The 13,168-nt window shown below is 43.2% G+C and overlaps 1 protein-coding gene across 1 annotated transcript in view; it reads right to left on the bottom strand.

The window, feature by feature from the left end:
* Nucleotides 1–13,168, bottom strand: part of LOC119374281 (uncharacterized) — a 43,295-nt gene that overhangs the window by 14,505 nt on the left and 15,622 nt on the right. Inside the window, exons 4-6 of the mRNA XM_049410853.1 lie at nt 12,957–13,004; nt 11,309–11,410; nt 2,800–2,895 (exon numbers count right to left, since the gene is read on the bottom strand). Coding sequence (XP_049266810.1) covers nt 2,800–2,895; nt 11,309–11,410; nt 12,957–13,004 — 246 coding nt within the window. The remainder of the gene's footprint in view (nt 1–2,799; nt 2,896–11,308; nt 11,411–12,956; nt 13,005–13,168) is intronic.

The following is a 13,168-nucleotide window of genomic DNA, read 5'->3' as shown; positions in this document are numbered from 1 at the left end:
TGGCCCCGTCCCACATTTCCTCTAAACTTTTCAAAAATTGGAGACGGAAATGCAACTACAAGTAGTGGCGTAGCGAGGAGTGGGGGGGGGCGGTGCCCCCCCCCCTCCCATTTTTTTCTGCCGTGGCATACAGAGCACAAAATGACACTCGGCCACACTTACCTGCCCGGACCCCACGTCGAATCAAGGGCATGCCCCCCTCCTCACGAAAAAGATCTGTGCCTACGCCACTGACTGCAATACCCCAATGCGCATATTTTCACACTAGACTAAATACGCCTAGAGCACCAAAAAGATCTCTTATTTTTATTCTACAACAATTGTTGGATCCCATGTTCATTCTGATCAGTGTATTTTAATGGAACGAAAAACAATATTCTGCATTTGATAGCGTAACGCCACACGAAACTCAAATGTGATATAGGGCTTCCTTTTTAGATGTGGTACACATTCGTGAGATGTGTGACGTTACATGCATATTAGGTGTATCGAAGGCAAGGTTTCAACGAATCCTGTTACAAGGATTTTATAATTGCTGGATTTAGAAGATAGGTGTGTTTTACAGGTTTCATGCTGACGAGAGGTGTAGTTCTGCCTGGAGAGAGTTCAGGCACATTAAAGGAGTATCGAACAAATTTTGGCCTAGGAGACTCCTAGCAAGCTTATTGGAAATTAAAAAAAAAACGCTTGGGTTTTGGTTTTTTTAGTGCAAAAATTTATCATAACAATTCATCTAATAATTTTTTTGCATTGCTTGGCTTAGTTCTATTACGTGTCTTTGAAAAGCCAACCCAATAGCAAGCGGTGTGATGACTATTTCTATCTGGAACTGATCGTGTTTAGTTGGCAACCCCGCGTTAACGTTTGCGTTGTGTATTGATGGTAATAACAGCGTTGTTTTGAAAAATAGTTAGTTCAACAGAATGCCTCTTTTTTTCTGATTTACCTAAACACCTAAATATACGAACATATGTTACGCGATGCTGCGATTCGGATCAACGCAGAAAGTGCAGACCGCTGAAACACTGTCATGTCGAACTATATGTAAATAATGTTGAAAAGAGCATCACCTCGATGAGGCGGTGGCGTTTTCCTTCCTGGCATTCGGGGTGCTAGAAACAAAAAGAAATGTTGTCATGCTTGCAAGAAGCATAATATTTCCGCCGTACAGTACCACACGTCACTTAAAGTTTTTACAAAAATGACTAACTTCTGATAAGACAGTATTACAGGTAGTGTCAATTTAAATCCTGAATCGATGTATCCTCGAACATAGATCCTTTATATTGAAGATGAAAAAGGTCTCATTTCCCTTTTCAAAATATGATGGGTGTAATAATCTGAGAGGGACATTAAGCAATCGTAGATTCCTGTTCGTTAATATTTGTCGTGGATAAAACTTTCTGTGGAAGAAATTACTTCTTGTAGAATGCACTTGTGTGAGTGTATTTTAATTATTAGGACACGGAAACGACGAAGGCAAGTCAAAACTGCTCTGTTCATGCTGCACTGCATTGACAAAAACGAAAATCCAACTCTATTGCGCTTTTCTTGTTTGAAAATTAATTTCTGTTTAGTTGTAGTGACGCTTTTCACACATTTTTTTGTATTTCTGTAGCAGTCTTCGTAACCAGTCGTCATTGAGATGTCTGACGTGGGGCACACATGAATAAATACCAAGACACTCATTCAAACGCTTTTGGTGTGCTTAAATGTCTTTTAAAGGTTCAAGACAACGTGGTGGCAGTATTCTGAGGGATGTCCGATAGCTGAGACTAGAGGGCTTAATGATGTTGCAAACGCAAACGAATGGCCTCAACGCCGCTAAATATATTTCGTAAATTCAACATGGAATAGGCACATCATAGCGCTTCCCACCTAGAGAAACAATCATTTCAACCTAATGTTATAACGTAAGCAAAGGCGGTGTTCTGGCATCGGCCAGAAGGCCACAAAAGTGGGCGTTTCGACTGCATCCAGCCAATATTTCTGTACGGGAAGTCTGCAGGCAGAATGAATACTCAGGCGTGCTAGAACTATGCTATCCCCTTTGCAAAGCGAGAGCGTTGTGACCCAATTGTGCATCACTGTACTTCGTCGCGGAACAGCGCGATTACTTAGCTCTTGTGCAGAGCGCCAGTATACATTTTAAGCACGACATGAATGCATGTCAGCGATGGCAAAGATACAACTATTACAACTCTTTCAAACGCTTCCTTTGCTCATATTAAACATTGTGGCTTCAAAGATCCAATTTTGTCCCGTCGAGGGAGGTATTTTCAACGAATGAGCTTCTTTTCCCTTTCCGTGAGTGTTGATGAAACGTTATTCTATTGATCCGACATGCAAAATATAGAACAAAACATGAGGTTTCTAAACACGGAGTGCAGACTGTCTTTCTAGACACGTTGCTGTGTGACGAGTTTTAATGGGAAAGTCTAGTTGACTTAAAAACAAATACTGCTTCAACAGTGAGGGCTTGCGCTATGACTCACGATGTTGACATTGATGGCGTAGCTCAGACTTCTTCACTTTTTGAGTATATCCGTAGATGTGTTACACTAGTGCAAAAAAAAATTGAAATAGCGTATGCTTGGGCATGTTGCTGATTCATGTTTGACTTTTTTGAGCGCACAAAAGAACAAGGACGAAAAACGATGCAGAAACAGCGCTGTGTCCGCATCGTTTTTTGTTCTTTTGTGCGTTGAAAAAGGAAAAAAAAAAGATTGCCACTGTATCCAGCCAATCTTTCAGTGCGGTAAGCCTGCAGTCAGAATACTCAGGCTTACAGAAACCTACCCGCTGAAGGTACAACCATCTGTGCTGCAGCCAGAACATCGAGTGGTATGGCGACTTTCCGGCCGAGTTTCTGTTCCTCGTTCGCTTGGTTTGGCGCTGTAAAGAAAGATAATTTGGGTCGTTGATGAGATCTCATTTGAGTATACTGTGCGTATGTCCATAGATATACCACGCTCGTCTCCTTTTCCGGCACCAGAAAAAAAACCACGGACTTCACTTTGTATTCTTATATATTCAAGAGCACTACCTTTGCGAAAGCTTCGCCCTAGTAAATTTCGTTGCATCAATGCAGTTTTAATTCGCACGCGCAATCTCGTCAGTGGAATAGATTCAATCTTGAAGGCGGTGACACAGCACACAGGGAAGACGACACAAGCGCTGTCCGCCAATGGTGTGTTCGTGTCATATAGCGGCATCGATCAATGCGTAAAAAGGCTCAGGCAAATGTCTGAACGTCGCGCTGGAACCATGCTGTGAAGAGCATAGTAACAAGCCGTCGGCTACAACTTAGTAGTTGTTGTTCACACTGTCGCCGTCCGCGGTGCGGCACTCTGCCACTTATCACCAATCTCATTCAGACCGCGAGATATTCACAATTTCTCTGAGCAATTTATTCAGTATTATCACAAAAGCCTGAGGCATATTAACGAGAGAGAGAAAAAAAAGCGAATATTTCGTCGTGCTTATCCGTGACTGCTCTGAATCATGTCAAGGAAAGAACATCTTCCCGAGCAACTTCGTACCACTTACTTCTCATGTATGACAAAATAAGGAAGCAAGTAAGTGAACGGCTTTGCTTCGAATGCACGTACTTTTAAAATTGAAGTTTCAACTCGGCCAAATAATAAATAGCAAGGAATGGCGACCAGCGAAATAAAGCTTTGTCGGTGGCAGATGTAAATGAATTTCATTCCGCAAGCATTTTTCTGATTCACATAATATTGAACCTGGTCGTTTTTATCGAATCAGTGGGGCTAAACATTTTCCATAAAAATAAGCCGTTGGAAATTGCCAAAAATTTACATGTATTTATATTTTGTTGTGGTCATGCTTTTGCTTGTCTTTGCCGTGACAAAACAGAACAGCGTCAATGAATGACCGTTTTTTTTTTTTTCGCAATACACAAATGAGGAATTTGCAAAGGATACTAGATCGTCAATGGAAACGGGTTATTACAAAACGGGTATTGCAACCCACAGCTTGCATAACAATGTAGTTGACATATACCCTAAATGCGCCTTTTATTTTGGTAATAGGTAATGCAGTAGGTCCACCGAAAAGCAGGAAATAGCTGAAAAATGCCCTACAATGAGTACAGCGTATTATACGCCGCGATGTCAGAATTTGTGCTCGCAAAAGTTTTTGTTGTAATCGAATTTCATGTATATGACAACCTCTACCAACACCAAGGTGAGACAGCAAAAATATGTAACTGCAGCTCAAATTACAAAAAAGAGGGCCAAAAACGTTACCGGAATGCAACGTTTCCGTTTTCGGGAAACCTCCTAGTTTCGGGTAGGCTGCACATGGAGAAAAAGAAAACAGGTCGCCTCAATTCAAAAGTCAGTCTGAAGAAGAAAATGTAGGCAGGAAGTAAAGGGGTCATCGGATACTTTTTTTTTTGGGGGGGGGGGGGGGGATTTAGAGTTGGCTCACGAATCGTTTTCGACACACATTCTAGAATCCATAAACTAATAGGAGCTCCTACGTGTACGATCATGAGTAAGCACTATACACATTTGGAAACAAATAATATGTTGTCATTATGCACATGGAAAGTAGACTCTTTTCCTTAACATGTTTATTCTGTTGTAAAAGCTATACGCAAACTCATACCCGTCAAATTTTGTAACAATATATGACTGCAAGTTCAATTCGGTCAAGGTTCCTTTGCATTAATGCTGAACGAACGGGGCCTTAACATTCTTAAAAAACACACCTTCAAAATGTTCGTCAGTTCCTTCACCAGACTTAAGATTTTATTGTTAAAGGACATTTACCTTGCTTTTCAGGTTACTAACATTGTTCTAAAAATTTTGTAAATTTTGGCTAAATATTGTAAGATTGCCCTATATCTAACAAGCATAAGCAACTGCACACGCACTCCACAGAAATATCGGAACTCTCTCCCCACCCCCCTCTCGGCCCCGTGTATGAGCCATGTCTGCAACACGTCATAACACCTACTTAAGAAAAGCATACTGCGCCATTACATGATTTTTTATAATTTGAACAGGAAAGTGTTTTACGCTGGGGTCCACCAAGACTTCACTTACGTCATTCCCATCACGGATGTGACGTCAATAAAATTCACACTAACAGATGACAAAAAAGTACAACAAAAAATTCCGTTTTGTATGAAATGGGAGTCGAACCCACAACTTCTTGGTCCGCGTCGATGGGAGTCGGGCGGTCTACCCTCTTCACTACCCATGCTCACGCAGGAGCCCTTGAAACGCGCCTTATATCTTCGACATTTGCTCCCTTTTAGAGTGACCCTGTTGGCGTAGGGCAGTGTCACCATCTTAGTTGAAGTACGGTATCATGACACTAACGAGCGCCGACAGGACGCGCTTCGGTAAGTCTCAGAGCTTGGACACCTCGATGCCCGCGTTCCTCTGTACAACGCTGGCATCGAGGCGCCCTACTCAACGCCACGTAGGCTAGCGCCCCCATTTCCACTCCATTTCGTTTCAATAAAGTTCGAGTGAGCGCATTATTGCAGTGAGACACGCGAGCGTGCAGCGGGACGCCTTCGCACGTTCACGACTTAGGCTACGAGTTCTGCCTCTGGCGTTCCTGAAGCGCTGTGTGGTAGTGTATGCATGAGCAGAAGTGGAGGTTACCCAATTACTGGAGAGCGCACACCTGGCCGTTTCACTCCTCAAATGACGGCGATTTCCACGAGCGCCTATCGGGTACTACTGATTATGTGCTTGTTGATGCCATCTTTGCGCAAGATTCACCGTACATTGTGTCCGGGTATATGTTGACTGCTTCATCTATCACAATGGTTTAATCTTGATTTATTGACGTTAGTCGTCGGATGAATACACAGACTGACGGACGCAGCAGTGTCGAGCTTTTATCAGGCAGTAACAGAGTGGAAGCCGCGTCATCAACAATTTCATGTCACGAGTCTTACAATTTCGATGTCCATTGAGGCTGACACTGTGAAGGCAAACGCGACGTCTCAAATATAAATGAAAGGCTGGTTCTTTTCCTCCACCAGACCGATCCTAATTCTGCGTTGAATGTCTCCACCAGTCCGATCCTAATTCCGCGTTGAATCTATTGAGATTTAGGACAAGCTACCTCACGTGATTTGTGAGGCATCATCTACCAAAACTACAACGTTTGACACCACGCACATTTAGTATTCTACTGGGAATTTTGGTTGGAACAATGCGATTTTCTCTGCCCTGAGCACACGTTGAAAGTAAGCGAGCCTAAGAATGAGCCGCGTAGAAAGTGAGTGAGTCTATGGAAAACGAATTTGTCGAGTCGTCATCGGCAGTCTCTAATCACTCGTGTGTGCCTACTGCATATGACGGATAGGCAGATTGTTGTACGCGGCAGACACAGCATCGAGCTAGCAATATTATTATCATTATTGTAGTTATTTATTATTATTATTATTATTATTATTATTATTATTATTATTATTATTATTATTATTATTATTATTATTATTATTTATTAGTCCCGCACCATGGCTCCCAGTCGGGATGCATGCTTGCTATGCTCCTGCCCGTTTTTCGGTAAGCAGCAGTTTTTCCGCTGTGAAAGTTGCTCTAAACGCGTTCATGCGAAATGTGTAACCTGGCCTGATGAAGAGCTGCAACTCCTGAAGTCTGGATCGCGCTCATTTTGCTGCAATTTATGTGATCTGAGCCGTGCTTCTGGTAAGCCTAGCGAAAGCAACTCGTCGGGGTGCAGCGGTGAGCATTGCAGTTCTCAAACCGGTTCCCTCTCCACGTGTACCCCTCCGGGTGACGAACTCGCCGGGCTGCGCCGCCTCCTCCTCGACGCATTGGAGGGAATCTCGTTCCTCAGCGACGAGGTATCTCAACTACGCGAAGACAACGAGCGGCTCCGTAAGGATCATTCCCGCGGTGTTGAACAACAAGCTCGCGTGGTCGCCTCCCTTCGTGCAGAGGTCCGCTTCCTGCGTGAGGAGCTGACGCGCCGCACGGCCGCCGTGGCAGTGAAGGCACCTGTGAAACCCCCAGCGCATGTGACCGTTGACCCGTCTGTGACCTCCAAGCAACCTGCGTTCTCCGAACAACCCCTCTCCAAAATTCTTTCATCTTCGACTTCACCGCCAGCTGACGTAGACACGTCGGAGCGTGTCAGTGTGATGCCTGTGACAGCCTCTTCTGCAGCGGTGACTGAGGGTGAAAGAAAGAAGAAACCCGCCTCGTTTGGAGTTATGAAAACATCCACTATATCTGTAGCTCAGCGGCCACGAAGGCCACAATGGCCAAAGGCCATTTTTGTTACGAAGCTGAGCCCGGACACCACTACTGCTGACATTAAGAAACATATTGCTTCATTGGATCTGTCTCCCATCTCCTGCCGGCGACTTCAAACAAAGTTCCAGTCATATTCTTCATTCTATATTGAAGTTGACGAGGAAACACTACAACGCCTGAATGACCCTTCGATGTGGCCCCTCGGATGCCTCTTCAAGCCATTTCGTGGGGAGCTGCGCGATGACATGCTTCATCCCTCTGAGATAGTGACTGGAATCCAAAGTGCCGTGTGACGTAGACATATTCTACCAAAATGCTCGGGGTCTGCGTACCAAGACACTCGAGTTTTTCTCTAATGTTCTTTCGTCTGCTTTTCCTATTATTGCTATCTCTGAAACCTGGCTCGGCACTGAAATTCCCTCATCGGACTTTTTTCCCCCGACCTACACCACCTTCCGCCGTGACCGAGATTTCAGTGAAACCAAACAGAAAGGCGGTGGCGTGCTGATTGCCATTGACAATTCACTGAAATCCGTTAGACGGAAAGACCTAGAAACTATCGAAGAATCGATCTGGCTAGAAATCAACCTTGAGCGCCGTGAAAAATTGTTGATTGGATGCTTCTATTTACCGCCCAGCATTTCCCCTGCCTCGTTTCACGATGTCATGTCTTCTATTGAACTTGTGATATCTTCTCATAGTGGGCACAGAATTATTGTTCTTGGGGATTTCAATGCACCTGGAATTGACTGGAGCACGCTTACCTTTTCTCATTACAATCATTTCACAGAGAAAAAGTGCAGCCTGCTCTTGGACTTTCTGGCGTTTAATTCCCTAGTGCAACATAATTCAGTCGTCAATTCCAGTGGCAACGTCTTAGACCTGTGTGTGTCAAACGATCAACCCCTTGAAGTTTCCCGCTCCAACATCTCTCTTGTACGTCCGGACAAATTCCACCCACCACTTAACGTAAGATTATCTGCATCAGCCGAAACAACGAGCTACAGCAGTTACGTAAACAAATCTCCAAGATTTGCGTTCAAGCGAGGTGATTACACGGGCCTCTATCATCACTTGTCCACCGTTGACTGGTCACAGGTTACTGACAAACCGAATGTTGATGACCAGGTTGATCAGTTTGCGGAGCTTGTACTGAGCAGCATGCGTAGTTTTATTCCCCAATACACACATAAACAACGTAAATATCCCCACTGGTTCTCATCTGAACTTATCAGTGCACTGAAGCATAAAGGTCGCGCACACAGGAAATCTAAATGTTCTCCATCGAGCGAGTGGAAGGAAGAGTTCAGCTTTTTTCGAACTCTCGCTAAACGCCTATATAAACGGGATCATAGTTCGTATATTGAATTCTTAGAAAAAAGCGCTTCTGACAGGCCAGCTGAGTTTTGGAAGTATGTACGTAAACGGTCCAGCAAAAGCGGAGAGTCTTTCAGACTACTAGACTCAAATGGGGTAGAAGTGCATGCCGTCGCTGACTGTTTTGCCGCACATTTCTCATCCGTTTATAAGGCCTCAGACTCTAGCACTGATATCAGACAGCCTAAGGCAGTTCGCTCACCCAGTGCTTTATCGCTGGATGAAAATCTTATCTGCGAATGCATTAAGCACTTAAAACCATCCTTATCATGTGGGCCAGATGGCATCCCCTCCGCCATACTAAAAGCTTATGGTAGTATATTTGTCCCATTACTGACTACGATATTTAATAACTGCCTGGACACTTCCACATTTCCTAGCATGTGGAAAACTGCTCGTGTTTTTCCAGTATTCAAGTCGGGCTCTAAAACAGATGCTTCTAATTATCGCCCGATTTCTCTACTATGTGCCACATCAAAGATCTTCGAGCTGGCTCTTCACAACATATTGTCTTTTAGTGTGAAAACTCATTGATTCCTAATCAACATGGTTTTCTCGCTGGCCGCTCAACTACCACAAATCTTGCTAGTTTCATGACGCAGATCTCCACACCTATTTCTCAGAGAGGACAGGTTGATGTAATTTACTGTGACCTGAGCAAGGCTTTGACGTAGTCAGCCACACGCTGATTATGGTTAAACTTGCGCACTTTGATGTTGACTTGTCAGTTGTGAATCTCCTGCAGAGCTATCTGCTCAATAGATATTGTTATGTAGCCGTAAATGGCCAAACCTCTTCTTTGTATAAAGTGACTAGTGGGGTCCCTCAAGGGTCGGTATTAGGCCCACTCCTATTTTTAATTTACGTTAATGATGTTTCTTTTGCCATTCGTAATTCTTCTTTCCTCTTGTATGCCGATGACATCAAGATTTTTAAGGAAATTCATTCAGTTAACGACTGTCGCTTGCTGCAGTCAGATTTGCGCTCTTTTTCCGAATGGTGCAACGCTAATAACCTTTCTCTGAATGCCTCGAAGACAAAATTCATGTCTATCACTCGCAAAACATCTAGCGTGTCATTTCAATACTCTGTCAATTCTGTGTCCTTGTGCAAGGTTTATGAGATCAGTGATCTTGGTGTTGTTGTTGATAGCACGTTAAACTTTTCTGCTCACGCCAAGCGTGTTGCTTTGCGGGGTCTTCGCACCCTAGGCTGTGTTTGCAGATTGTCTAGAGAATTCCGTTCTCCTATGCCCTTCCGAAAATTGTACACCGCGCTATGTCTTCCTCAACTGGAGTATGCGTCCGTGATATGGAATGGCATTGCTCAATCCAGCGGTAACACCATTGAACGAGTCCAGAAAAAATTCCTTAGCATATATAACCATCGCTTTGCTAAAAAATCTCGTTCAAATACTGCTGAATTATTATCATTGCCATCACTTCACTGCCGACGAAATCGTTCTGATCTCTTGTTTCTTTACAAGCTAGTCCACGGTATCATATCCTGCCCTGTACTTCTCAAGTGTGTTAATTTTCGAATTCCGCGTAAGTTAACCAGAGAGAACAGACCGTTCCATGTACCCGCCTGCTTCTTCCAACACTCTACCGTTCACAGAATACAAAGTCTCTATAATGTTAATTTTCTTGATCTTGACATTTTTCATAGTCCACAATCATTGTTTTTATCCGAGCTTTGTACTGTTTTGACATAGTATGGCACAATGTACAAAGTCTTCCCTTCTCCGTCTTTCCGCATAGTTGTATATATGCAATCTAATTTTTCATTCCCCTTCAATATTTCTCGTGTTGTCTTAATTTTACTCCTCCCCTTTTGTGTTCATTTCTCTTTTTCTACGTGTATTTGCTCTTTTTATTTCTGAAGACTGTCTGTATTGTATAGTTTATTTTTATTGTTTTTTTTTGCGTGCGCCTGCACAAAGACCTTACGGTTGTTCCTGGGCACGTTAAATAAATGATTGATTGATTGATTGATTGATTGATTGGTTATTATTATTATTATTATTATTATTATTATTATTATTATTATAGATATGTAAGGCGGAAGCCTTACATGTCTAAACAATGCGATAATTGACCGTCGGCATCAGCGTCAATATGAGGGATGCAAAAAAGTCATCATCAGGTAATGACGTATTCGCATGATATCGTGGCGTGGTCAAAGGCGGGCCTATTTCGGAGCTAGTGCCAAACCAACCACGTTAGGTGCACAAACCTTTCAGAGGGCGGCGGGGGAGCAACAATACATTGAGTGGGAAAAAAAAAGGTGGCTTTCGCCTTCATTTCTGGCGAGTCATTTTTGGCGAATGCATAATACAACCCGTGAGGTTTTTTATAGCTCCAGTATAGTCTTTATAGGCGTAGCGAAGACTCTTCTACGCTAACAAGAATGCATGCAAGCCACTAAAATATATGAAAAAACACCTTTTGCGTAGCATCGACATCATTCCATAAGTGAGTTTTCGGAAAGAAATGATCATCGTCATGCTGTTAAAACAAGCCATTAATGAAAATTGTTACGGTGTTCTTACACAGCATGGCGCACACGCGCACTGTTGCAAGAAGGCCAGCATGATCACAAGATGACCTCCTTTACTAGAGGCCTCACGCAAATGAAGAAATTTCAGCTACGCCTACCTCTCTCAGAGACAGCTTTCTGAGGTGCAAGTTGCACTCTCTCCCGTCGCATGTCGTCGTCTTCATCGTCTTGAGGGCTTGGCTTCTTCGCGTGCCTGCGTTCTAAGGTTAGGTGTTTTTGTTAGTGTACGGGTATTTATACTCGAGCTTTGTGCATTCAATACAAGCGAGGTAATGTTAAAACGTTGTTCACTTCCGCATCCCAACAAAAAATTCATAGAAACGTTATGTTGAGTGGTATGATAGTCATATTTATCCTATTATTAAATGAAGACTATGGTGTTCTTACCACTGGTGACTACGGCTATTCTGGCTACTATAGTACGAGTCGTCACAAGGCACTTAGTACGGCATGATATTTATTGAAAACGTAGAAATTTCAATTCGATAAGGATGGTTACATCAGTACAAGCATTACTGACACAATTTTGAGAACTCGCAAAAAAAGGACATTTGTTGCTTCCTCGGTATATAGTCTTAACGCCCTCCGCGCAGTGGTTTAAGAAAGCACGTATAAAATATTTTACTTTCATTTTAAAGTTTTCGTCACTGAGCATCCCCTAGCCCAGCCCCACCGCAATGGACATTATCCCGACGAGTCAACACATTTCCACTGAGTTGGCGAACTCTGCGTCCTGGGTGCAGCCTGAATCGCAGAAATCACTGTAGGGGTCAGTGGATGACAATTCACTCAGCGTTGTTCACGTGCATCACGTGCAGATGAAAGATCTGCCGCTAGTACGCCGCGAGCTACTGTATCCCCGTGACGTCACACTGCAATGACACGTCACTGAGAACCGCCGCCTCGATATCGAAACCAAAAGTGTTATTTTTTAGGGTAGCCTAATAAAAATATATTCTATGTATTCCCGGGCACCACAATACTCTTATTAGGGTTCTCGACACCAGTGTTTTTATTTAGAGCGACAATCCCAAAATAACTAGAATTCGTGTGAGTACTCCTTTAAGCAAGGTAATATATTTTGAAGTCACTGACTACTCATTGCCTCGTTGTTCCATATGATTATACCTTAGAAAAATTCGCATCTCGTGGTTTCTTTTACTCCTTTCCACTCATGGTTCTCAGTTAACTACGAGGCACGATAATATGAAAGATACACAACCATGCAAACCGGCTGTGTGTTATGTCAATATGTTTGGGGCCGTGTAATCTTTGGGGCCGTGTAATCTTGATGTCCTGCTTGGAGCGGTCTACAGTCGTGATTTTGAGCGAAATTAAGAGTTCTTTAATCTGAAAAAGCGGCAGTTTAATTCTGATAGGCATGCTATGCGCTTGGAGGAGCCTTCAAAATAATATACATTGCTTTATACTTATGCCTCAAGCTAGCTAAGTATCAACTGACTTCGTATTCAAAAATCCTGAGAAAGTTCTTTGGGGTGGAAGCCACTTTTAAAGTCACGGTAAAAATACACACACATGCGTGTTTTAGTTAAGCATGACTACGTCCGTGACCGCAGCTTTTGCCTAATCTGCAGATTTACATTGATCCCCGCCATAACAGGTACGGGAAGTGACCTTAGGAATCTGGGTAGAGCGCTGCGCTATAGCATAGCAACTTAGTTACGCACGCAGGTTTTCATCATTAGCGTGGATACCAACATGAGTACACGACCAGAATTAACTTACCTGCTGCTACTTCTTCGCGACCATGGCTATGGTCTCTGACGGTGTACGCTGCGAACCATAAAATAATGTAAACGAAGTATAATGTATACAGCAAAATTCAATGCGGATGCAAGAGAAATAATGCAATTACGCATGAAAACGAAGTCGTACGTGGAGGTAACAGTGTTAAGACAGTGTTGGTAAACTGCGATGCCTTGTGCCAGTTCAATTCC

This window comes from Rhipicephalus sanguineus, chromosome 11 (assembly GCF_013339695.2).
Source record: "Rhipicephalus sanguineus isolate Rsan-2018 chromosome 11, BIME_Rsan_1.4, whole genome shotgun sequence".
Taxonomy (NCBI): domain Eukaryota; kingdom Metazoa; phylum Arthropoda; class Arachnida; order Ixodida; family Ixodidae; genus Rhipicephalus; species Rhipicephalus sanguineus.
Note: the sequence above shows the minus strand (reverse complement) of the source record. Positions and strands in the feature narration are given on the sequence as shown.